Source organism: Sorex fumeus, unplaced genomic scaffold (genome assembly GCF_029834395.1).
Source record: "Sorex fumeus unplaced genomic scaffold, SorFum_2.1 ptg000036l, whole genome shotgun sequence".
Lineage (NCBI taxonomy): Eukaryota > Metazoa > Chordata > Mammalia > Eulipotyphla > Soricidae > Sorex > Sorex fumeus.
Window position 1 is genome coordinate 875,253 of NW_026606093.1, and position 27,897 is coordinate 903,149.

Genomic DNA, 27,897 nt, shown 5'->3' on the forward strand with positions numbered 1-27,897 from the left:
CCAGGAACAAGCACTGAGTACAGCAGGGTGTGGCCCAAAATGAAAAACAAAACGAAGCAGAGAGAGAGAGAGAGAGAGAGAGAGAGAGAGAGAGGGGACAGCAATTTCTGAACCTTCTCTATACTTTCAAAGCTCTGTAATCCTAAGAAGATCACTTATTGCAGTTTTATATTAGAAATGGCAATAACTCTAACCTACCTTATACATATATCAAAAACATTAATAACCAAGATACCGTGTATTAAAGACTTGAAAAACTCTTCAAATCGTTCAAAAGTCAACACACAACCACTTGAATGCCAATTCTTCCTCAGGTTAACCAACGGTAGGAAACAAAGTCAGATATAAAACATTTGTAGACTAGTATGTTTACAGCAGCATCAGCTCACTGCTTGTGCCTATGTTGCCGATGGGTGTGGACTGTAAACTACTGAAAGCAAAAGTACTGGAGTTGAACGAAGACATCACTGGACTTTTTCAAACGAGCTGAAGTCAGTCTTCTTTCAACTTAATACTGAAAGCAAATACCCTGCAGCTAACAGATTTTACGTTAGTGAAGTGGTACAATATTAAAAAGTTTTATAAACGACCTGGTTACCTATTTAATTGCCTCTCAGTTCATACGCTAATAAACAGCTCTGCCCCATGGCTATAAAACTCATTAAAGTGCAGAAATAATGGAACATTTTGAGATACAGAAGAGTGTACCTAGATCTAGACTTAAAAAATTTATTTTTTTACAGTGCTAGGAATCAGATTCAGGCTTCACATAGGCAAGGCAAATGCTGTACCACTAGTAGCTCTATCTCCAGTCACAGATTTAAGATTTTTAAATGATACAAACTACTATCTTTACAAATACATTTTATTATTGAGTTTTGTTTCAGAATAAGACTTTTAAATATTTCACTTAAGTTCACTTCAATTTTCAATTACAATTCACTTTATAGTTCATTATATCCAGTCCTTTTCTGTATGATACCATTTCCTTAAAAAGCCACACATACTATTTTCAGTAGAGAAAATTTTACTTATTAAGATCAAAGGTAACTAATTTCAGTAAAAATGGAAGTCAACCACCATATCTTTTCTTGAGTTCTTCAAGAGACGTATTCTTCAATCCTGATTTATCTATGTGATTGAACAATACACGTGCAACTGGAAAAGGGAAAAAAATTCTCCATGTTAAATCACCATTTTATAAATCTAACTGGAACAAAAATTAAAAGGGATACTCTGAAATGTAAAACAAAAACTTTTTACATTTTAAAGCAATAATCATTAATAGTATTATAACTCTAATTCAAATATTTTAAAAAGGCAACCCAAGAATAAGAAATCATACAGCACTCCAATGAAATTCTTTTTTGCTAGAATAGTTCACTTTTTGTCTACATCTTTAATGACATAAATTAACTCAATGTAGAAATTTTTAAAAGTGTGCCTCATCTGAGTAACAAGAACACTTTTATATACTACTATGTCAATGAATTATTTTTCAAACTTATAATCATTATTTTACAATTTTTATACTACTATAACACAGCAGGTAGGGCGTTTGCCTTGCACGCAGCCAACCTGGCCAACCCGGGTTCAAGTCCTCCACTCCCCTCGGAGAGCCCGGCAAGCTACCTGTGACATATTCCCTATGCCAAACACAGTAACAAGTGTCACAATGGAGATGTTACGGGGCCTGCTTGAGCAAACTGATGAATAACGGGAGGACAGTGACAGTGACAGTGATACTCCTATAAATTGAGCATCAGCAGTGATCGCTATCAATCATGTTTGATGAGCTATTTACTTAAACAAGGCAAGTACCCCGCCGTTGTGGTAACTCTCCTGCACCTCACACTCAACACTTTAGAATAAACATGGTTATGCTTCAAGTTTTTCAGTTACTTATTGTCTTTCCATTATCTTTTAATGACAGTATTAATAGAGCGATAGCACAGTGGATAGGGCGTTTGCTTTGCACGCAGTCAACATGGCCGACCCGAGTTCGATTCCTCCGCCCCTCTCAGAGAGCCCGGCAAGCTACCGAGAGTATCTCGCCCACACGGCAGAGCCTGGCAAGCTCCCCGTGGCGTATTCGATATGCCAGACACAGTAACAACAAAGTCTCCAATGGAGACGTTACTGGGCCCGCTCGAGCAAATCGATGATCAACGGGAGGGCCTTTACTTTACTTTACTTTTAATAAAAGATAATAACCAAGAGAAATTGGATTCTTCGTTACATGCAAGGAACCACTGTAAGGGACCAAAATTGAATTTAGCTGACAGCAGTAACCCAAGCAAGACAGGGCAGGCCACTCTGAAAAGCACATCACATTCTTTGGGTACACCTGAACTTATACAAGTGGTCAGACTCTAGTATGTCCAACAAATGCATGCTGAGAGGCTGTTATAGACTAAGCACTGTTCTCTATTCCGAGGCCCAGAAAACAAGAAAGGCTCCTGCTCTGAGGGAGTTTCATTCTATTATGGGGAGATAATCACTGTCACGGTCACTGTCGTCCCGTTGTTCATCAATTTGCTTGAGCGGGCCCAGTAACGTCTCCATTTTGAGACTTGCTGTTACTGAGTTTGGCATATCGAATACGTCATGGGTAGCTTGCCAGGCTTTGCTGTGCGGGTGAGAGACTCTTGGTAGCTTGCCGGGCTCTCTGAGAGGGGCGGAAGAATCAAACCCAGCTCGGCCTAAGGCAAACGCCCTACCGCTGTGCTATCGCTCCAGCCCGGGGAGATAATAAATATACAAAATTCAGTATATTAGAATAAATACATTATCTGCATATACATTATAAGAAAATAATACAAATACATTATAAGAAAATAATAATTCTGTAAAAGGTATTTTGTATACTATAATAAATATACAACAATCTGTGTATTTATTATCCATTTACATACTAGGAAGAAAAATGAAACAGTAATAAGTAGTGATGAGGGAGAGGAAGTGGCAGTTCCTCCAAGTAGGCCTCTGAGGGGGTGATTGTGAGAGGGAAACTGAATGCGATGAGGAAGACAACAAGATGAAGAATGAGAGAAGATACTGCAAACTGGGGGAGAGGCAAACGCAAGGAATCTAAAATAAGTTTAGCAATTTTGTATATTGAAAGATGGCGTGGTTGGGCACCAGGACTGAACGGAAGCAGACCCGGTCAGAGGAGTGTTTAAAAAAAGGAATGGTTCTTAATGAAATTTTTAGGGGCTGTTCGCAATCTGAAAAACAGAAACTGCGATGTTTTAAGACCTTCTCTTTAAAACCTCTCTAAAGGGAGGGGAGATAGTTCAGAGGCTGGCACGCGTGTCTGCCAAAAAGGCCCCCAAGTCTGATTCCCAGCACCTGCACCCCCCACCCCAAGCACTGCTCATGAGGCACCAACCCCCAAATCTCTACAGTGCTCACACATCCACTTTCCCAAGTACAATCTAAAGCTTTATACTGTTATTTCTTGTTTGGTTTGGCGCCGTATCTAGTGGTGCTCAGGGCATTCCCAGAGGCCCAGGCGACCGTAGGTGGTGCTGGGCTCTGCGCAGGCGCCAACAGCAGGCAAGGCCAAGTGCCCTGCCCTGGCCTCTCTCTCTGGCCCCTGAAAAATATTTTTCCTAGTGACTCAGACTCACTCCACTTCACAGCTAGGAACTTAGCTTCTCAAGCTAAAAGTACCTGAATATAGTACAGTGAGTTTTTGTCATTTTAAAAAATAAAAGAATGCTAATCATTTTTCTCAAACCAAAGTATAAACCAAAATTCTCGGTAATAATCTTTCTGCATAGTTTGATTAAACTTGGTTTTCCAAAGCGACACTTTATGCTGCAAACAGATTTCAGGGATCTAATTATTTAGATGCTTATTTAGCGAATAAGGAATCAATTATTGAGGTTCCTCATCTGCCACTCATTGTGCCTCTACAATGGATTGTTTTCAATATTCTGAATTCAGTTTTTTCTTTCCTGCTGCAGTTCCTCTGTTCTATATCTTCCATCCAAGACTCTCCCTCACTCCTTTCCCCTGACTCTTGTACTTCTTTAGGGGTTGAGCTGACATCAAAGCTCTCATGCAATGGCTTATATTCCAGTGCACCCCCCCTCCTGCGCCTGCAGCCATCAGGAACTCTATACAGGTTCCCAACAATAAAAATGAAACCGTTACACCATCACTGCATTTTCAAATAGAGAGACCAGATTACAGAGACAGGTGGCCTATGTTTAAATCCAGGGTCCAGAGTCCTACCTATGGGACCTTGGTCAAATTCCTCGTCACATTCCTCCCTATGGCCTGGTTTCCCACTTTGCAACTGAAGAATCATAATCAATCCTACACGTCATAATAACGTTGTTGACAGGACTAAAAACCTTAAGTTTGGGGCCAGAGAGATGGGACTGTGGGTAGCATACTCCTTCCAAGCAGCTTCGGTCCCTGGCATTCCACATGGTCCCCCTAGTCCGCCAGAACGATCTCTGAGTGCAGAGCGGGGACTAAGCCCTGAGAACCTCAGGAGCTGGCCCTCCAAAACCAAAAAAAAAATGTTTTTAGGGGCCAGAGCGATAGCACAGCAGGTAGGGCGTTTGCCTTGGACGTGGCTGACCTGGGTTCAATCCCCAGCATCCCATATGGTCCCCCAAGCATCGCCAGGTGTAATTCCTGAGTGCAGAGCCAGGAGTAAACCCTGAGCATCGCTGGGTGTGACCCAAAAAGCAAAATAAATAAATAAATAGGTCTTGACTCTACTTAAAGTAACTGATTTGATTATAATTAAATTTGATTGTATGTACCTTGCACACAGTAAATACTAAATATTCACAGTCATTTGTTGAATAAAGAGACATGTACAAATATAAAAACAAAGAAAATATAAAGATTTCTTCAAAGAACTTACTTTTTTTCTCAGGTTCTGACATAAACATCACGGCCATATCAAATCGTCGTAATTCAGACAGCCTTTGCAAAATTTCAAAAATGAGTGATGGTTTTTCTTTCCTGAAATAAGCCAAATATAAAAAGCAATAAGCAACTTAAAGTAATTCACTGAATTCTGTTTACTAACACAATCTTTCCAGTAAATATATATGAAGTCTTCCCCTGTCTTTTTAAAAACAAAACAAAACAAAACTGGAGACTCTCTGTATTTTAAATGCCCAAACAGAAAGACTTACCAAGTCAACTGAAGAAAATTATAATATTCTTGTTTTTGGCCCACCTTGTCACCTTACTCCTGACTCTGGCCAGGGGTTATTCCTGACAGAGCATGGGAAACAGTGTGTGGTGCTAGGGACTGAATCTGGGTTGGCCCTGTGCAAGGCAGAGAAACGCCTTACTCCCGCTGGTACTATTGCTCAGGCCTAAGAAATAGTATTAATCTTAAATAGGAGGCTTGACACAGATATTCTGCTATACCTTGCCACTTCTATCACATTATTAGCCTTCCCATTAAAATAACTTTCAAGATCACTTTTCCCCAAAACAAATAATTTCCCTTTTTATGGCTAAAACACACCATCTCTTTACAATTCTGCAACAGTAAAACTAAATGGAGAGTTAGTTTGGCTATATAAGCAGTACTGTGATAGTAGAATTAATGTTCCAAATAACCAGAAAAAATATACATTACAATAGGAAGTTAACTTAAAAAAATCCTACTTACTCAATGTAAAAGTCATGCAGAATTTTAATGATCTGGTTGAATACATCTGGATCTAGATTTTTCTGGAACAACTTAGGATATAAGGATGGTTCAATTTGCTTGGGGAAAAAAATACAAAGGTAAAATTAATCAGCGTGCCACCGTGTCCCGCAGGTGGGTTGGAGGAGCTCCCACCGGTCCCCAGCAACCCCCCGCACACCACCCCCCCACCGCTTCGGAATCCCCTCTTCCCAGGAACCAGCAAGAGGCCTTCTCCTGCGGGCAGGTTGGCCTCCGAGCCAGGGGGCGTGGCCTCTGAGCTAGGGGCGTGGCTAGGAGCAGGGCCTCCTCTGAGGGCACCAGCCACTCTTATTTTCCCCTTCCTAGCTCTTTGGACTCAGGTCATTTGGGGGAGAATACCCTGGCCATCTCAAACACATTACGCCAATAATCCACTAGCTTACCCCAACTGCACCATAATACCCTTAGACACAAGAACCTGTACAAGTTCAATGTAAAAGAGTACATCCCCCGAAATGTCACTAGAGGTCTCACATAAGCCACAGAGAGCACATGAGAGGAAGCTGAAGGGGAAAAAGGCGACCCCCATAGACCGAGCTCACCTAGAATCCCGAATCGCACCAAGAGGGAAAACTGATAGTGAAGATAGAAAACTGATAGACTGGAAGATCCCACCTCCATACTACCACAAGAACATGAAGAAACAGCACAAATCCCCACCATGAGGGGAAGATGAAGAAAAAAGTCCAGAAGCCCCAAGAGAGGCCACTCACAAATATGGTCTCTCCCATAAGAAATGCAGAGTTGAAATGTTGAAGATGTTCAATGAACTCAAAGAAACAGTGGAAAAGACATCCAGGAAATTAAAAGAGGACTTGAATGAAACAGTGGAATGGGCAGTCAACAGAATCAGGAAGAAATGAGAGTAGAAATAGGAAAGCTACAAACAGAAATCATGAATAAAGGATTCAAGAGATGAAATAAAAAACAGTGGGTGCCCTCAACAGTAGAATGGCTACAGCCGAATCAGTGAGCTTGAAGATGAGCAGCAGAAAGTTGACAGACAACAAGAAACCACGGGAAAAGACCTCAAAATAGCGAATCGGGGATGAATCCAAGAGGAACAACAGGAGAATCATCAGAGTACCAGAAGGACAGGGAGGCAACTGCAATGAAAAAGTCACAGTTAAGATATCACTGCAGAAAAGTTCCCAGAGCTGGAGAATGCAGGCAACCAGATCCAAGGAGCCCAAAGGGTACCAACTAAAAGAGACCCTAAGAGAAACACTCCAAGACACATCATAGTCAGAATGATGGATGATACGGATAGAGACGCAATACTATAAGCAGCAAGGTCAAAGAAGGGAATCACATACAAAGAAGCGCTCCTATCAGAGGAAACCCTCCAAGCCCAAAGACAATGGGGGGATATAGTGAAAAAACGAAATGAAACGAATGCCTCATTAAGAATATTCTATCCAGAAGAGAAGGACCACATGGAGGGTGCGGGAACCACAGATCCCGGAGGGAAAAAAAAGGTTTCAAAAAGAGCCGAGATCACCGGCAAGTTCCAGATGGAGTAGGTGCCGCATCCCGCCTCCCCCAGATGGAACCCCGGTAACCAGAACCCTCTACAAACACAGCTCGAGTATGCGGGAACGAGGACTTTTTCTCAAAACCGCGCGGCCGCATAAGCCATCTATATATATACATCTCTCTATATACAAAGTGATCAATGAGAAGTAAACCACCCAATCTTTCTCCCTGAAAATCAGAGTTAAGTTTGGAGCACGGCCACAGCCCCAGAAACACAAGGACTTAATGCAGAACCCAGCAGCTTAGAGCAGAAAAGTGAACAGACGATGCGTTAACCCAGGCCATCATTTCTACCCAGAGAGGAAAGGGTGTTGCCCCATTCGCCCTCTCTTCTCTGGAAAGAAGGATGGCGGCCGCATGGGAGCCTTGTGGACAGCAGGTATGAGCCGGGGGTGTGGGGGCGACTAAAACCTCATGGGAAGGGGGGCGTTCCGGTCCGTCCTTCACGCCCTACCGAGGTCACCAGTTGCCCCCCACGAGCGGCTCTCCAGCACGGCCACAGCCCCAGAAGCACAAGGACTTAATGCAGAACCCAGCATCTTGGAGCAGAAAAGTGAAAGGACTATGGGTTAATCCAGGCAATCATTTCTGCCCAGAGGGGAAAGGGTGTTGCTCCCTTCCGCCCTCCTCCCTCTGGAAAGAAAGATGGCGGCCACATGGGAGCCTTGTGGACAGCAGGTATGAGCCGGGGGAGTGGGGGCGACTAAAACCTCATGGGTCGGGGGGCGTTCCGGTCCGTCCTTCACGCCCTACCGAGGTCACCAGTCGCCCCCCACGAGCGGCTCTCCAGCACGGCCATGGCCCCAGAAGCACAAGGACTTAATGCAGAACCCAGCAGCTTGGAGCAGAAAAGTGAACGGACTATGCGTTGATCCAGGTCATCAAGTCTGCCGGAGGGGAAAGGGTGTTGCCCCATTCGCCCTCTCCTCTCTGGAAAGAAAGATGGCGGCCACATGGGAGCCTTGTGGACAGCAGGTATGAGCCGGGAGTGTGGGGGCGACTAAAACCTCATGGGAAGGGGGGCGTTTCGCTCCGCCCTTCACGCCCTACCGAGGCCACCGGTTGCCCCCCGCGAGCGGCTCTCCAGCACGGCCACGACTCCAGAACACAGAAACCAATTTCTTAACTATCTGACTTTCAGTAGAAATACTTTCAGGGTCAATAGGTAAAATAGCAGAAATTCAAAACCAACATTTAATTCTTGAACCCAGCTGTAGAAAGCAAATCACTTCACAATGCTTTTTCAGCATGTCTGATTTGGGGGGGGGGGGGGAACTCTAAATAATAGTGGTGAATCTTTTACTGAAACAATGAATCTAATCAAAGCAGATAGAGTGTTAACTAGAATTCATCTGCCTCACAGGGACCGGGAGGGGTGGGGGGTGGGGTTTTATTGGGGTTCTTCATGGTAAAAAATAAGTATTGGTAAAGGGAAATGTGTTTGATATTTGCATGACTGAGACATAAACCTGAAAGCTTTGTAACCTTTCCCACAGTGATTCAATAAAAAAAAAAAAAAAATTAAAAAAAAAAAAAAGAATATTCTATCCAGCAAAACTCTCACTAAAACTCGAGGAACCATACACTATTTCACGGTGAAACAGCTCAGGAACTTCATAGGCTCAAAACTTAAAAGAAGGACTAGGGGGGCTTCCGTAAGAGAAGAAAACCCCCTACAAGCACAACAAACCCTTACAGAAAGATGGCACAAAACCCTGTGACAATAATCTCTCCCAACGACAATGGTCTAAATGCACCAATCAAGAGACACAGAGTGGTAAAATGGATCCAGAAACTGAAACCAACATTCTGCTGCCTGCAAGAAACTCATCTCAACAGTCAGCGCAAACACAGACTCAAAGTGAAAGGGTGGAAGACAATCCTGCAAACAAACAACTCCCTCAAAAAAGCTGGGGTGGCCAAACTAGTATCCGACAACATAGATTTCAGGTTAAAAAAGATTAGAAGGGACAGGGAAGGCCATTTTCTATTTATCAAGGGATATGTACAACAGCAAGAAATCACACTCTTAAATGTGTATGCACCTCACGAGGGACCAGCTAAATGCTTACAACAACTGCTAACAGATTTTAAGGAGGACACTGCTACCAATACAATAGTAGTCGGAGACTTCAACATCTCCTTATCACCTCTGAATAGATCAACAAGAACAAAACTCAGCAAGGAAACACTGGTTTTGAAGGAAGAAATAGAAGAGAGAAGGCTAACAGACCTACACAGGGCTTCACACCCCCAAAAGAAAGAATACACATTCTTTTCCAGTTGACACGGAACATTCTCCAGAACAGACCATGTGCTGGATCACAAAACATACCTCACCAGAATCAGGAAAACAGAAACTGTATCAACTATCTTCTCAGACAACAATGTGCTGGAAACAGAAGTTAACCATGCGAAAACGTGGAGAAGCAAACCCAACAAATTAAACAACTCAATGTTGAACAACGAGTGGGTCGGGAAGGAAATCAAGGAAGAAATCAAAAGATACCTGGAAACAAATGAGAATGAAGACACGACTTACCAAAAGCTATGGGACGCAGCTAAAAGCAGTATTAAGGGGAAAATTTATAGCCCCGCAAGCATTCCTCAGGAAAGAAGAGCCCACAGAGATAACTTGACTTCACAGCTCAAGATCTCAGAAAAGGACCAGCAAAAGGAGACCAAACCAGGAAGAAAGAAAGAAATAATAAAACGTAGAGCAGAAATTAACGACATGGAAACCCAAAAAACAATACAAAAGGTCAATGAAACCAAGAGCTGGTTCTTCGAGAAAATAAACAAAATTGATAAACCACTAGTGAGACTCACAAAGAAAGACAGAGAGAGAACTCTAATTAACTGAATCAGAAATGAAAAGGGGGACATCACAAGAGAAACCAAAGAAATTCAGAAGATCATCAGAGACTACTTTGAAAGTCTGTATGCCACGAAACAAGAGAACCTAGAAGAAATGGATAAATTCCTGGATTCCTATAATATCCCAAAGTTGAACCGAGAAAATCTGGAATACCTGAGTAGACCTAAAATATCAAGGAAATTGAAACTGCAATCAAAAGTCTTCCCAAAAACAAAAGCCCAGGTCCTGATGGATTCACTAGCAAATTCTTCCAAACATTCAAAGACTTACCAAAAGCTATTTCCAATTCTCCTCAAGCTTTCCCAAGAAATCAAAGACCAAGAAACCCTCCCAAACAGTTTCTATGAGGCACATATCTCCCTACTACCAAAAGCAAACAAAGATGCCACAAAAAAAAGAAAACTATAGGCCGATATCCCTGATGAACACAGATGCAAAGATCCTCAACAAAATATTAGCAAACGGAATCCAACAACTCATCAAAAAGATCATACACCACGACCAAGTGGAATTCATCCCAGGGATGCAAGGATGGTTTAACATTCGGAAATCAATCAACATAATCATCATATCAACAAAAGAGAAGATAAAAACCATATGATCATATCAATAGATGCAGAGAAAGCATTTGAAAAGATCCAGTACCCGTTTATGATGAAAACTCTCACCAAAATGGGTATAAAAGGGACGTTCCTCAAAATAGTCAAAGCCATCTATGACAAACCTATGGCAAGCATTATCCTCAGTGGGGAAAAACTAAGGGCCTTCCCTCTAAGATCAGGGACAAGACAAGGATGCCCACTCTCTCTACTTCTGTTTAATACAGTACTGGAAGTACTTGCAACAGCGGTTGGGCAAGAAAAAGACATTAGGGCATTCAGATAGGAAAGGAAGAAATCAAGCTCTCATTATTCACAGATGACATGATATTATACTTAGAGAACCCTAAAACCTCTACCAAGAAACTCCTAGAAACAATAGACTTGTATACTAAAGTTGCAGGCCGGAGTGATAGCATAGCGGGTAGGGCATTTGCCTTGCACTCAGCTAACCCAGGTTCTATTCCTCTGCCCTTCTCGGACAGCCCGGCAAGCTAATGAGAGTATTCCACCTGCATAGCAAAGCCTGGTATGCCAAAAAACAGTAATAAGTCTCATAATGGAGACATTACTGGTGCCCCCTTGAGTAAATCAATGAACAAAGGGGGGCAGTGCTACAGTGTTATAGTAAAGTTGCAGGCTATAAAATCAATACCCAAAAGTCCATGGCTTTCCTAGATGCAAATAATGTGAGGGAAGAAAATGACATGAAAAAAGCAATCCCGTTCACAATCGTGCCTCAGAAAATCAAGTACCCTGGAATCAGCTTAACTAAGGAGGTAAAAGACCTGTACAAAGAAAACTACAAAATGCTACTTCAGGAAATAAAAGAAGACACAAGGAAATGGAAAGATATCTCCTGCTCATGGATTGGGAGAATTAACATGGTCAAAATGGCAATACTCCCCAAAGCATTGTACAAATTCAATGCAATCCCTATAAGGATGCCCATGACATGCTTCAAAGAAATGGAGCAAACATTCCTGAAATTTATATGGAACAGTAAGCCCCCACGAGTAGCTAAAACAATTCTTGGGAAAAAGAAAATGGGAGGAATCAACCTCCCCAACCTCAAACTCTACTACAAAGCGGTAATAATTAAAACAGCATGGTACTGGAACAAAGGAAGAGCCACAGACCAATGGAACATGGTTGAATATACTGACACCCCTCCTCGCCCCAAATATATGACCATCTAATCTTTGATAAGGGAGCAAGAAATGTGAAGTGAAGCAAGGAAAGCCTCTTTAATAAATTCTGCTGGCAAAACGAGACAGCTACATGCAAAAAAATGGGCTCGGATCTCTACCTAACACCATGTACAAAAGTAAGATCAAAAAAGATGAAAGACCTCAACATCAGACCAGAATCCATAAGGTACACTGAAGACAAGGTTGGCAAAACCTTCCACGACATTGAAGCTATCGGTATCTTCAAACATGACATGCCACTGGTCAAGCAAGTGAAAACAGAGATAAACAAATGGGACTATATTAAACCAAGTTCTGCACCTCAAAAGAAACAGTGATCAAAATATAAAGACAGTCTACAGGATGAGAAAAGATATTCACCCAATACCCATCTGATAAGGGGTTGATATCAAGAATTTACAAAGCACTGGTTGAACTCCACAACAAGAAAACTTCCAACCTCATCAAAAAATGGGGTAATGAAATGGAACAGAAACTTTCTCAAAGAAGATATCTGAATGGCTAAAAGGCACATGAGAAAATGCTCTATATCACTAATCATCAGGGAGATGCAGCTCAAAACAACAGTGAGATATCGTCTCACACCACAGAGACTGGCCCACATCCAAAAGAACAAAAGCAACCAGTGTTGGTGCAGGATGTGGGGAGAAAGGGACCCTCCTTCACTGCTGGTGGGAATGCCGACTGGTTCAGCCCTTTTGGAAAACACTATGGACGATTCTCAAAAAATTAGAAATTGAGCTCCCATTTGACCCAGCAATACCACTCCTGGGAATATATCCCGGAGAGGCAAAAAAGTACAGTCGAAATGACATCTGCACTTTTATGTTCATTGCTGCACCGTTACAATAGCCAAAATCTGGAAAAAAACCAAGTGCCCGAGAACAGATGACGGGTTAAAGAAATTTTGGTACATCTACAGAAGGGAATATATGCAGCTGTTAGAAAAGATAAGTCATGAAATTTGCATACAAGTGGTTCCATGGAAAGTATCATGCTAAGTGAAATGAGTCAGAAAGAGAGGGACTGACATAGAAAGACTGCACTCATCTGGGGAATTATGAGGTAACAGAAAGGGAGACGAACACCCAAGAATAAGGACCAGGAGGTCTGCTTCACGGCTTGGAAGCCGGCAGCACATGCTGGGGGAAAAGACAGCTCAGACAGAGAAGGGAACACCAAATAAAGGGTCTTTGGAAGATTCGCTCGGGATAGAAGATGCATGCTGAGAGTAGACTATGGACCGAACAAGAGGGCAACTCAATACCTCTACTGCAAACCACAACACCCTAAAGGAAAGAGAGCAAATGGGAATGCCCTGCCACAGAGGCGGGACAGGGTGGGGGGATGGGGAGGGGGAGGGGGATGGGAGGGCTACCAGGATCACTGGTGGTGGAGAGTGGGCACTGGTGGAGGGATGGGGACTCCATCATTATATAACTGAAACCCAAGCACAAAAGTTTGTGAGTCTACTGCTGTACCTCATGGTGTTTCACTAATAAAAATCAAATTAAAAAAAGATAAAATTAAATTATGAAAACATTCAGGGACCACAAATTATATAACTGATTAGATGATAAGCAAATATAGCAAAGAATAACTACCATAAGCGCTATAAGCAAAAGCACTGAATGAATAATAAGGTTGACACTGAACGTAATTATGACAGAATAAAAGTAACTAAAGATACTTGGATCTCTGTTTAAGCCAGTTAAAAATTTCATAAACAGGGACTAGAGAGAGAGCATACCAAGTAGGGTACTCGCCATGCATGACATTGACCTAGATTCAATCCCATATGGTCCCCCAAGCCCACCAGGAGTAATTCCTGAGTGCAGAATCAGGAGTAACCCTTGAACACTGCCGGGTGTGATCAAAAAGAAAAAAATTCATTAGCAGAGAGACAGATATACTACCCTGAGACAGGAAATCTGAAAGTTCAAGAAGCAATAAAATAATTTAAGATATTAAAAAATAAAATTACATGAGAATATAGATTGGGAAGCAATGGCATACTTCGTAATTTCAAGAAATAATCTGAAATTATTTTCCTGAAAAATCCATTATTTAGCAAATTTCTTATGATTTATTTTTCTAGAAGCAACCAGAAGCTTGCTTTTAGGCCAAATATTGCAAGCATTGCTTAAAACATAGACGGTACACAATGTATTTTAGCATTTTTCCCCAGTTAAAAAGGTAATTTATAATACCAAAATTTATATTATTTTCCTGGAATTTCTATAGACTCTATTTCCAAAGATTTTCCTGGGTGCAAGTATTTACAATGGTCCTGTTAGGATAATATATCCTATCAGGCAACGGGTAAGAATGGTTTCTATATAAATATACAGAAAAAAAAAAACCCTACTACTACATCCGGCTGCACAGGGTGATGCAGCGTTTTATTTTGAGGAGGACGAAGAGAGCTGTGGAGAAGCATTTAACGAAGAAGTATGGAACATGTGCTGAAGTGCCACCTCTCCGGCCGACAGAAAGCTCCCTGTGAGGACGTCATCCTGCAGCCTGGGTGAGTCGGCCTGCTCCCGCTCCCTGCACCTGCCTTCCTTCCTTTTGTTTTTTAACCCTTTTTTGGGAGCGAGAGCACAGTGGGGAGGGCGTTTGCCTTGCACACAGCAGACTGGGGTTTGACTCCTCCGCCCCTCTCGGAGAGCCCGGCAAGCTACCGAGAGTGCCTGCCCGCGTGGCAAAGCCTGGCAAGATACCCCTGACCTATTCCATATGCCCCAAACAGGAACAAGTTTCACAACGGAGGCTTACTCTAGCAAACAGATGAACAACAACGGGAGGACACTTTGGTAACAAAAGGGGTCCCTGAACGTCTAGCTACAATGCAACTAAGAGCTGCTCCTTACCTTCAAATACTGATACAACATATCTGGAGAACTTTTCAACTGTCTGAAATCAGATTCAAGCTGGAATGAGTTTGCCGGAAGAGGCGGAAGAACAGCTGTGATAAACGGAGTCAAGCCTTTGTCTGCCTCTGTAGAAATCTTCTCACTGAATGCCGGACACACATTCGGTCTCAAACTAATTGGAGGTCTGAAATATTGCAGAAGCACCAGTCAACAATCACAAGAGAACCATATTAAAAGTTACGAGTTTACATAAGGAATGGATCATTTTAATTTCTACGACTATTAGTATTGTATATATTGTGTTGTTCTGGGACCACACCCAGTCACGTTCAGGGGTTACTACTAGCTCTGTGCTCAGGATCACTCCTGGTAGGTTCGGGGAACCATGTAGGATTCCAGGAGCCGAAACACAGAGGGCCACATGCAAGGCAAGAGCCCTACCTGCTGTACTATTTCTCTGACCCCAATATCGTATTCTTAAAAATGACTGGATTACTCTAGCTGAAGCATGCATATTTTTAGCAAGACAGATTAAGCCTCTGAAAATTCCCACATGCAGAGTAAATAATCTATTCTTGTATGTTCGGCCTTATTAAGCTGGAAGCCATTTAAACACATCATTTTTATACCCCTCATTACTACATTACATATACATAAAACTCAGCCCTTCAGAATCCTGAAGAGTTTTAGGAAAGATAATCCAAGAGGGAAAGAATGTTCTTCCTTCTTAAAAACAGAACAAAAACTATGTAAATGTTAACCCACAATCCATCAACTCATATGTATCGCTATAAACCAAAGAATGACTCTGTGGGGTGTTTGCCTTGCGTGAGGCTACCTGGGTTCAATCTCCAGCATCCCATATGGTTCCCGGGGCCCCTGCCAGGAGTGATCCATGAGACCAGAGCCAGGAGTAAGCCCTGAGCACCACCTGGTGTGGCTCAAAGCCCAAAACATAAAAAATAAATAGAAGTAGTATTAAAATTCAAAGTGAAAAAGAAACATCTAAGAGGATTGGGTAGGGCTGGAGTGACAGCACAGTGGTTAAGGCATTTGCTTTGCACATGGCAAACCTGGGTTTGATTCTTCCCTCCATCCCTCTCAGAAGAGTCCGGCAAGCTACCGAGCGTATCCCGCCCACACGGCAGAGCCTGGCAAGCTCCCCACGGCGTATTCGATATGCCAAAAACAGTAACAACAAGTCTCACAATGAAGACGTTACTGGTGCCCGCTCGAGCAAATCGATGACAATGAGAGGACAGTGTTACAGTGCTAAGAGGATTACCAAATGTCAATTCAAATATATTTAAAATGTCACTACACCAAACAAACAATCTGTATATTTTATATTCTTACCATCAAAAAAATACATGCATCTTTTAGAGTAGAACATTTGAAAGGAAACCCTGGGGCCACAGATGCAGGTCAGTGGTCTGCGCTGGCTGAAGGAAGCTCAGTTTCCTCGGCACCAGGGAGGATCCCCCAAGCACAGGGCAGATGCGAGTCCCTGAGCTCTGCTGGGTGTGGCCCCCAAACCAAACATTGTTCTTCAATTAGAAAAAATATGGTAATAAAAAGGCCTAGCAGAGAAAGTGAGGCAGTCTTTTTAAAAATTACATTGACAGGGGCCGGAGCGATAGCACAGCGGGTGGGGTGTTTGTCCTGCACGCGGCCGACCCGGGTTCAATCCCCGGCATCCCATAGGGTCCCCCTAGCACCACCAGGAGTGATTCCTGAGTGCAGAGCCAGGAGGAACCCGTGAGCGTTGTTGGGTGTGACTCCCCCCCACCCAAAAAAAAGCAAAAAAAAAAAAAAATTACATTTAGAAGACTGGAGCAATAGTATGGGGGTTAGGGCACTTCTGGCTACTAAATCAAATGTGACGACCTTGCACATGGCAGACCCGGGTTCGATCCCCAGAGCCCCATATGACCCCTGAGCTTCTTCAGGAGTGATTCCTGAGCACTGAACTAGGATTAAGCCCTGAACACTGCAAAGTGTACCCTCCTCCACCCCCCCCCCCCCCCCGCTAAACATAATTTACATTGACAAGGGCTGGAAAGATAGTACAGCAAGTAGGGCATTTGCCTTATATTACGTAAGGTCCCCAAGTCTGCCAAAAGTCAGAGCTGAACAGAGTCAGCTATGACCCAAACCCCCTCACCCAGAAAAAAAAAAACCTGAAAACAAATTACGCTGACAAACACAAATCTGACGTCTCATCAGGGCAAATAAACAGCCCAGTCCCACTTCTGGTCTTGGAGAGAGGCTGCAGCTGAGCTGGGCCAGGCAGGCCCAGTTTCCAGCCCAGATCTCTGGAGCCTTCTTCAGGTGGGGGGACCGAGTCCTCACCCTGTGGGAACACCCAAGCGCTCCATCCACACCCAACCTCCACCAGCATAAAAACAGCCCAGCTGAGACGCCACACTGCTCCTCAAAGCACATGGCAGTGTACACCTCCAAACTCCACAATACCAACAGCCCAGGAGGAGCACAGGAACTAGATGGGAAAGTTGCCCACTAAGCTCAGCAAGTGAAATCTGTAACACAGAAACCTCAACTAGCATCACCCAGCTCAGGAAATACTCAATGACTTCAGTAACACCATCACGAGACGTATGTTATGACGAGCAATATAAAGTAAGTATTTTACGCATGCTCAGGGGCAGGCGGGGGCAGGGGCACTGGAGCACTGGGGGTGGGAAGATCACACTGGCGGTGGGATTGGTGGTGGACCACTGCACACCTCAAGCAACTTTGTAAATCAGGATGTTAAAATAAAATTTCAGACGTTAAAAAAAAAGGAAGTCTCATCAGTAACATCAGTTTTCTAATGGAATTATTACCATATGCGTGACTATAAAAAAGAGATTTCTACTCACTGAACGGCTGAAGTCCCACTGATTTCTTCTATTTTTAATACTTTTGCTTTTGGAACATCGCTTGTGGGCAAAAGATCCTCTTGGCTTGAATTCTTCTTATTTGCAGTGCCTGTGGTTGCTATGACATTTGCTAGATTAATAGGATTACTCTCTGGACGAGGAGCAGCAGCGCTATCTGGCTCATCCACAGTCTGTATCAAATTACCAGTTTCTTCTATAATAATCTTCCTGAGTGGTTTCTAGAACAATTAAAATAATTTTTAAAATCAACATATAAAGGTTTTCTATTTATGGGTTAGAAACGAAAAGGCTCTAGTGTTCTGAAAGCCAGTATTTCAGTTCTAGCTATATTACATCCGATGGCTAGACAACTTAGATATCACACTCTAAGGACACAAAGACTATGGGCCAGGGGTAGAGTGAAGTAGCAGAGCACTGGCCTTGCATGCGTGAGGCCCTTAGTTTGGTCCCCAGCACTGGAAAGAAAAACAAAAAACACACCAAGAATCCAAAGATGCACAGCACTACCATATGTATGATGAAAGGAAGGTGTCTATAAAAAATACACACACGTATTCACCTTCCTTTAGTAGACTTCCTTTGTTGTATGCATTTGAGTGTACATACTTGTAAAGACAAATATATATATATATGTTATAGAATAAAAGACAATGTCTTTTACTATACTATAAACTACTACTATAGAAGAGAAAGCCCTAACACTAGCAAACGTGAAAAGGAATCAGCACGGGCATGAGCTGAGCCTCACAGGTGGGCAATGCAGCGGGTCCTACAGGTCATAAAAGGTGAGAAGGCCCATGCAGAGAAGTAACAAGCAAAGCCTACATGCCTTAAAACAGACTGCAAAGGCTCTTATGTGTCAGGTCACATTTGGACTTCTCCAAAGGGAACAAACTCATACACACCCAATCACTTAAGGACTGTTTGGCAGCATATAGCAGACCAGGTAAAACCAGTGGACTGTATTGCATACTTTTTTTTTCTTGTTGGGTCACAACTGGCAATGCATAGGGGTTACTCCGGGCTCTGCACTCAGGAATTACTCCTGGCGGTGCTCGGGGGACCATATGGGATGCTGGGAATCGAACCCAGGCTGGCAACGTGCAAGGCAAACGCCCTCCCCGCTGTGCTAGCGCTCCAGCCCCTGTATTGTATGAAATTAATACTAAAACTGAAGCACAGTCTCTAAATACGTAGCAGCTAAATAAAAACAAGTCAGGTTTTTAAAGCTGGCAAGACTTAGACATGGTGTGTTTTATTTTAATAACTAGCATTCACTCTTTCAATCATGAGGGGAATAAATATCTTCAGTTTCTTAATTCTACAGGATACTCTTTCACATTTAATAAATACTCATTTGGGGCCCAGAGAGACACCAAGGGGCTCAAGCCATCTTCTTGGCATCAGCTGACGCTGGTTGGACCCCAGGCACAGCATATGACTCCTGCGTGTCGGAGTATAGCTCTAAACATACGAGGCTGTTCATCTGTAGGCTCTTCTCTGTGCTCTCCCCAACCAGCTAATCACCTTTCTCCCTAATCAGATTCTGTTAACTTGTAGGATCAGATCCTTCTAGGACATTGAACTTGTATTGTAAGTGAAACGTTGCTTTTCTCCGTCTCTTGCATAGTTTACTTTAAAGCAATGTCCTTTTTGTATGGACACAGCAAGACAGTTAATATTATGCTTCTGTAACTTGGGAGTTAACTGACTCCGAATGATATTTACTCTTGGGCATCTGCCTTCTCAACTCAGTTGCCCTTAGTTCCTAGCCCCCCAAGAGTAGGGTCCCGACAAGGGACGAAAGGGACCCAGGGCAAGCTCTGAGCTACCCTGGCAACGAAATGGGCCAGGCCAAGTGCCATGATACTTAACCATAAGTTAAGAGCACAGTCAAGGACAAACTCTGTCATAACCCAAGAAGAAGTACCTGACTAAGGACCCTGCTGGGGTTAAGAAAGCCGAACCTGGCCTGAGGACTCTGGTCTGGAGGATACAATGAGATGTCCTCAGGAAGAACCAAACTTTAAGTTGATACATCTCTTACTGGGCTCATACAGAAGATATTGCTAGAAATAGGAGAAGCAGATTTACTACAACTATTCAAGTGGATTACTAGCTGAGGAAAGAAGAAAGCACACACCCTGGATGGGATCCCGCCCTTCAGCAATCTCCTAGTAATCCGGAGTCATCTCCTTGGATGAGATTTGTCCTTGAGTCGATCTCCTGGAGGAGTGGTCTTACCCCTCTCTGTTGACCTGTTAATGCTCAACCCACCTTTGTATCACCTCCCTGTGTGATTGCTTATAAACTAAGACTGTAAGATCAGAAGGGGGCGAGTGAGAATGAAGAGGGAGTGAGAAGCAGGGGGATCCAGAGAGAGAACCAGAGGAGAATGGAGAGGAGATGGGAATGAACCGCACTTGATCCCGACCAGCCTGACCCGCGTCCTTCCTTCGCCTGCCCAACGCCATTGACCTCCCTGGGGTCAGGGAAACCACGCAAGACCACCGAACACAAGCGGCAGGAGAGACAAGAGCGCTGCGGCCCTTCAGGAAATACACACTCGAGCACCACCAGGAATGGCCCCTGAGCACGGAGCTGGGAGTAAGCCCAGCGCAATGCCAGGTATAGACCAAAAACAAAACAAAAAATTCTCTTCCTTTGGACTCAAAAAGAAAAAATACTTTTTAAAAGGTAAGTTATTTTGGGAACTGAAGGAAGGGAAAGAACATTTCAGGGTCAGGAGAGAAGGTGAATTCCCAGGACAGAGAATATGCCCAGCACACATCTCAGGCGGACAGGGGCCACAGTCCCGGAAAGGGGAAACATACCCTGAAGTGCCGCGTGATATCTTATCATCTTGTTCTTACTCTGGAGAACCTGGCAGGCTACCAAAAGTACCCTGCCCACACGGCAGAGTCTGGCAAACTTCCCGTGGCGTATTCACCAGGCCCAAAACCAGTAACAATGACGGGTCTCATTCTCCTGACCCTGAAAGAGCCTTGAATGTGGCACTTCCTAAAATCTCAGGGCTAGGGCGAAGGAAACGTTACAATTGATGAACAACAGGATGACAGTGATACAGTGATACATGGAAGGAACGGAAGGCACTCCAAGTGTTCGTTCCGACCACACAGCTGGACTCGGTGGAAATGGAGGAGAACACGGCGCCTCCTGAGGAGAATGGGGTGCCATGTCTGGCAGTTCGTGGGTGGCAAAGCCATGTCAGGGGCTGCCCCCAGGGTGCTGTCCATGCCAGGCCCGTGCTCCAGCCCCTTTAGCTCTCTCCCCGGGACTAGACTGCCGAATTCAAATCAAGAGCTTAAGTAAACTAAGTTTTGACACATGTATTACTTCCATGCTAAAACCACTCTATCCCGTAACTAAGGCCTAATGGTAAGGACTGTTACTAGATAAACGCACAAAAATGCAAAAGATGATAGCAAATTTTCTGACAGAATCCTGTTAGCAGTCCTCTTTTAATCATGAATAATTGAGGTCTCTATTGAGAAATATCAGTAGCAGTAATTTTCTATCAAGACAGGTAGGACACTTTTCTCGCACACATAAGACCCAGGTCTGATCCCGGGCACCCCATGTGGTCCCCTTAGCACTGCCAGGAGTGAGCCCTGACCACCGAGCCAAGAGGAAGCCCTGAACGCTGCCGGGTATGGCCCAAACACAAGAACAAAAAGGACTGACCAAGAATGGATGTATGTTGCCATTTAAAGAAGAAAAACTAAAAAGCCTCATTTCTAACAGGCAATATTTATTTAAACCAAGGCAGTCTTGTTTAAAACTAATCCTTTCATTAACGACAGTTTCGTAAGCATATTTCTAACTTTCTAATAGATGGTCTCTAGTAAGTGGGTGCTGATGGCTAAGGGGACTGAGAGGAAGTCCAGATGCTGAAAGTAGTAATAATAAAACTCAAAAAATCCCACTATCGGGTCACAGAGCTTGTAGAGGCTTCAAGGTCAATCCCAGCATCACCTGATCCCTCTGAATATCACAGGGTGCAGCCCTTGAGATCCCCAAACACCACCAGGGTGGCCCAGGGAATGCCTAGCACTTAAAGAACCAAGTAACAGAGTACCCTCAGGCCCCTCACTCAACTCCTGGGGGCCGCAGGCCTCTTAACATGGCTTGGGAATACCCCCACCTCCAGCCCTCCTGAAAAAAAAAAGAAAAAAAGGAAACACGAAAGGCTTACTTCATCCCTTTTAATAAAATTTAGTGGCATACTTAAGCACGGAGCATTTCCAGTAACAATTCCTTAGTGCAGAGCCCGGAGTAACTACTGAGTCTCGCCAGGATCAAAAACAAAACAATAAAATAAATCAATAAAGCATTTTAGAAGCTGGAGAGATAATACAGCGGGTTGATACCTGAGCACTGATGGGCGTGGTCCCAAACCAAGAAACAGATACAGAACAGAGATCAAGGAAACGTCCATGTATCAGGGAACCCTCGGGCCCAGCGGGCCAACCTCACCGCTCTCCTTCCTTCTCGCGACAGACTTGCCAGATGCATTATGAGCTGCCAACCGCCGCAGCACACATCGCCCTGGCCTCGCCCCTCACTCCAGTCAAGTCCTTTCATAGGTCTCCACTCCCCGCCCCCAGCCCCCGAGGTTCTTTCCTTACCACTTTCCCCAGCAACAAGACGGTTTCCAAACTGCGTGACAGAAGCAGAAGTGAACACTCATTTCACCTCAACTGCCTCAACATCAATGGACAAAATTCCCTGCCATTTCAACTAACCTGTGAATCACTCTCAACTAATGCAGAAAAAGTAATTTGGAATTAGGCAACTAATTCAAGATTGGAAAGTTTATAAAGTGTGGCTCATTAAATCTCAAACTGCATCTCCTGCTTTTCAAAATGAGGTCCAGATTTTGACTACAGAGAACTGTTACCGGAGAGCTAGTACAGGGCTTACAAAGCTCACCTCCACCCAGCCAAACCCAGTTCAACCCCTGGGCACCACCAGGAGTCATCCCCGCGCTCACAGGCCGAAGTCAAGTGTGGCTCAAAACCGAAATAAATAAGTAAATAAGTAAATAAATATTTTCTTCCTTCCCAATGATTGTGTTGGATAATATGCAGAACAGTTCTCATTTCATAGAAATGTCTCATTTTGATAACCTGCCAGATTTAAATTTGTCATTTTCACAACAATTAACATAAACTGGCTTTTACAGTAGAGGAATAGAGGACCAGATCTATAACAGCTGCTGAAGGCACACTGGTAACAGAGCATTACATGCACAGGTATTTGCCAAACGGCAATGTCTTGGTAACTACGGACAGAAAAATCTAACAATTTGTTAGATTCCACAAAATGAAATGTTGTGAAGAAACACTTTAGAAATGTAAGTTTAAATCGGACTTAATATACAATCATCTTTAATTTTATAAAACACAAAGGAATCTACATAAAAACGAGTATCACTTGATCACGTGACTTCCCGTTAATCATTGATTTGCTCGAGCGAGCGCCAGTAACGTCTCCATTTGCCCCTGTCCCGAGCTAGTGTAGCCCAATGGCGTCTGTTTATTCTAGGAACACGAAGAGCCTCAAGCCGATCCTTCAGGGTCTTGATGAGTATAACTTATGATAAAAAACCAAATATTATCCTTTTTAAAAAGCCAAGAATTGGTGACCAGAAAGACAGTACAGTGGATAAGATGCTTGTCTTGAACGCAGCCAACCCACGTTCAATTTCTAGCATCTCATATGGTCCCCCACGTCTGCCAGAGCCATAAGCTCTGCTTGGGTGTAGCCCAAAAAAACACTGTAGCACGTCAGCACTGTTGTCCCGTTGTTCATCAATTTGCTCAAGCGGGCACCAGTAACGTCTCTATTGTGAGACTTGTTGTTACTGTGTTTGGCATTTCGAACACGCCATGGGTAGTCAGGCTCTATCGTGCAGGTGGGAGGCTCTCCACAGCTTGCTGGGCTCTCCAAGAGGGACAGAGAAACCGAACCCAGGTCGGTCACATGCAAGGCAAATGACCTACGCTGTGCTATTGCTCCTGGGTAGCCAAAAAAACAAACACACAAAAATTCAAGAATGAACAACAAAACCACTGAAAAGTGGTTGGAGTGAATAGTACAATGGGTAAGGTGTGACAATGGGCAAGCCACCTTACATGCGGCTGCCCTGGGTTAGATCCCCAGCATCCCATCTGGTCCCTCACGCACCGCCAGGAGTGATTCCTGAGTGCAGACCCAGGAATAAGCCCTGAGCACCACAGGGTGTGACCCCCTCACCCCCAGACCCAAAACAAGGGACACCGAAAGGTATCAAATTAAGGAAACTTCTACAATTATACTTTGTGAAAACACCTTCTTCCTTTGTAAGAGTTTGATGAGTCCATCTGCTCTGACTCTCTTCTAAAATTGAAATTCGTTAATCACCATCAATGCTTAAAACCTATCAGACCCCTCTGGGGCAGGACAGGATAGTAAGTTGTGAGGGGCACACAGATCTGACACGGTCATGGGTTGTGCAGGACACACACGTCTGGAGAGCTAACGCCATAAAAGTTTGGCCTGGATTAGTGATTTTTTAAATAATGGCTTCACAATTACTTGATTTGTTAGCTGTTGTTTTTCCCATGTGCTTTATAGTTCAAAATTCACATACGATACATAAAAGTTAGAAGTTAACAGTCACATACATATGTGCTTCGAATTACTACAACTTTAAAGTTCAGAACAAAACAAACCACTAAATTCATGCCCGCTCCTCTTTGCAGTTAAGCACCAAAAGAGAAAACAAAACAAAAAACACCAATTAATAAACAAACCTGCCTCTATTTATGCCATAAACAATAACCTATACTGCGTGTTTGTTTTTTGGGACACACCTGCCTGTACTCAGGGACGATTCCAGTTGCTGGGCTCAGGGAATCACCTGTGCCAGGGACTTAATCCAGAATACTTGCAAGTAAGGCATAAGCCTTAAGCCATCTCTCTCATCCCAGGCAAGGTAGAATTTCAAGAATAATTATGCCTACACTAGGTTTTTGCCTGCAGCACTAATTTAGATATAACCCTACACATGATAAATGGCTATAACACTAATTTCAAATAGTCACAAAATAAAAAACAATTATAGAAAGTACAATAACTTCAAATTCCTTTAAAATTAGAAAATCAGAAAATCACTGTCACTGTCACCCCATTGTTCATCGATTTGCTCGAGCGGGCCCAATAACATTGTGAGGCTTGTTACTGTGTTTGGCATATCGAATATGTCACGGGGAGCTTGCCAGGCTTTGCCATGCGGGCGAGATACTCTCGGTAGCTTGCCGGGCTCTCCGAGAGGGGCGGAGGAATCGAACCCGGGTCGGCTGGGTTGGCCACGTGCAAGGCAAACGCCCTACCCACTGTGCTATCTCTCCAGCCCAAAATTAGAAAATATGTATCAATATTTAAATTTAGTGCTAAAAGTCACTTAAGGCCCTCTATTATAACAATGGTGGCTGGACTGGTGTTGGAGTGTTGAATGCCTTAACAAATCACCACGAACAACTTTGTGAACCAGAGTTTAAATAAAGTGAAAAAGAAATGGAAAAAGGAAAACACACACACACACACACACACACACACACACGATGTTCTTCTGACCAGAATTTTTTTTGTTCTTAATGAGTTAAATTCTCAAAAAAACCCCAAAAAACCCTCTATTATAAACTTAATTTTCTTCCATTATCCTAAAATAATCAATAATCCTAAAAATTCTGAAGATTCTAAAAACGGTCCTAGAGCTTGCAACATTACGTTTAAGAGTTTGTTCATTCAGCAGTTTCCAACTTGAAATGAAAGCAAAATGAAACGAAAGAAAAGTTCTTTACTTACAGCCGATCCAAGATGAGATGGATTACCAATTGGCTTTATCACATTCTGCCTTTGTGTTGAATCAAGAAAGACATTGTCCCAGTGTCCTTTCTCAATTAATTCCTTAGAGAAAAATTTGCAGTCATGACTACCCATAATATGCAAGTCAATTATGTAAACAATAAGTGTGTTTCAGAAAATAAAACCAATCTGGGGGGAGTACCATACCTTTTTAATTTTGGAAAGTTCAGTTACAGCTTGCTTATTTCCAGGTTCCAAAAGTAAAACAGTTTCAAAATCTAAAGTAAATTTTTAAATATAATAATTAGAGAAGATATTTTCTGGAGAACATCATGTAAACTCCATGTTCACAGTCACACGTAACTTAAGCAGGAGGCTGTCCTGTGAAGTGCCTCACAGGGTGATTCTGGCATTGTGTGACCACAGATGCTGTCACTGTACCATCATTAGTGTCATCAACATAATTACGCAAACTAAATACAGTTTAAGACTATGTGACACAGCTTAAGAGCCACCGTTCCCTCGTCACTAAGATGCCATTAGGCAATACATGACACTATTTAATTAGTCACACCATGTTTATCTCGTAAAATATTCAGAATGCTCAGTATCAAAAATTAACATTTACTGAGTGCTAGTCCAGTGGCTATAGAGGGATTATGATGTGACCCTAATTCTAATTACACTTTACAGGTTAGCTAATTGAGGCATAGAGGTTATGACTTTATAAAACTCCCACAAATTACAAAGTAACTCACCAAGCGTAAGATAGAATCTATGAAAATTCTATATAATAGAATATTACTCAGTCTTAAAAAAAATTAAGTTCTGATCTATGGTTATATGAACGAACACTGAAGACACTATGCTTAGTACAGAAGCCAGGCAGGCACAAAAGAACAAATGTTGTATAATTTGCTCTCTCTCTCTCTCTCTCCATATACATATGATACCAAGAGCAGTCAAATTCCTAGAGACAGAAAACAGAATGATTTTCAGGGCTGAAAGGAGAAAAGAGAGAAGAATTACTGCTTACATTGGGTTTTATTTTTTTTAACTTTTTCCACTTGTGAACCCTTACCATCTGAGAAGTTTCTACATGACCACAGGTATATAAATCAAAAATTTACTGATAATAAAGCACAAGAAATTTGCTTTAAAATTTCGTTTTAAAAACTGCTTGCAACTCCTACAAGGGGTCACAACCAACAGTTTAAGAAGCGAGGGCTTAGATACAGGAATAGTCTTCAGACGGTGTGATGAAAACATTCTGGGTGTGGAGAGTTGTTACAGCTTCTCAATAATTAATCGCAATCACTGTCACTGTCACCCCATTGTTCATCGAGTTACTCGAGCAGGCGCCAGTAACGTCTCTATTGTTCCCAGCCCTGAGATTTTAGCCGCCTCTCCTTACTCGTCTTTCCCAACGTGCCATACTGGAGGAACTTTCAGGGTCAGGGCAATGAGACCCGTTATTGTTACTGTTTTTGGCATATCGAAGACGCCAGGGGTAGCTTGCCAGGCTCTGCCATGTGGGCGGGATTCTCTCGGTAGCTTGCTGGGCTGAGAGGGAAAAACTGCCTCAACAATCAATAATCTTTTTTTAGGGGGGGTCACACCCAGCAATGCACAGGGGTTACTCCTGGCTCTGCACTCCAATTACTCCTGGCGGTGCTCAGGGGACCATATGGGATGCTGGGAATTGAACCCGGGTTGGCTGCGTGCAAGGCAAATGCCCTACCCGCTGTGCTATCCCTCCAGCCCCGACAATCAATAATCTTAAAAATTTGCTCAATAGTGTAAATATACCTAATACCACTGAACTGTACACTTAGAAATGGCAAAAATGGTCTATTTTGTGTTAAGTAAAATTAACCACAATAAAAATACATGGGTCCCAACTGAATCCAGGCCTGGAGAGGACATGCCACATTTACTGGTGTACATCAGAAAAAAAGGCTAAAATTCACATATTTAGGTATTTATGTCAAGAACTTAGAAAGACAGCAAGTTCAACCTGAAGACAGATGAAACGAAGGAGCAGAAATAAAAAAGAAAACATAATTGACAAAAGCAAACTGAGTCTGACAGATATGGACAATCTGATTTCTTTCTTTCTTTCTTTCTTCTTTCTTTCTTTCTTTTTTTTTTTTTTTTTTTTTTTTTGGCTTTTGAGTCACACCCGGCGATGCACAGGGCTTACTCCTGGCTTTGCACTCAGGAATTACTCTTGGTGGTACTCAGGGGACCATATGAGATGCTAGGAATCGAACCCAGGTCCACCGCGTGCGAGGCAAACACCCTACCCG

The 27,897-nt window shown here is 43.0% G+C and overlaps 1 protein-coding gene across 1 annotated transcript in view; it reads right to left on the bottom strand.

Moving 5' to 3' along the window:
• Positions 1-821: 821 nt before the first annotated feature.
• Positions 822-27,897, bottom strand: part of LOC130027164 (RNA polymerase II-associated protein 3-like) — a 60,036-nt gene continuing 32,960 nt past the window's right edge. The window contains exons 11-17 of the mRNA XM_056117801.1: positions 25,796-25,866; positions 25,589-25,690; positions 17,696-17,934; positions 14,811-14,997; positions 5,654-5,751; positions 4,889-4,989; positions 822-1,158 (exon numbers count right to left, since the gene is read on the bottom strand). Coding sequence (XP_055973776.1) covers positions 1,073-1,158; positions 4,889-4,989; positions 5,654-5,751; positions 14,811-14,997; positions 17,696-17,934; positions 25,589-25,690; positions 25,796-25,866 — 884 coding nt within the window. The 3' untranslated portion in view covers positions 822-1,072. The remainder of the gene's footprint in view (positions 1,159-4,888; positions 4,990-5,653; positions 5,752-14,810; positions 14,998-17,695; positions 17,935-25,588; positions 25,691-25,795; positions 25,867-27,897) is intronic.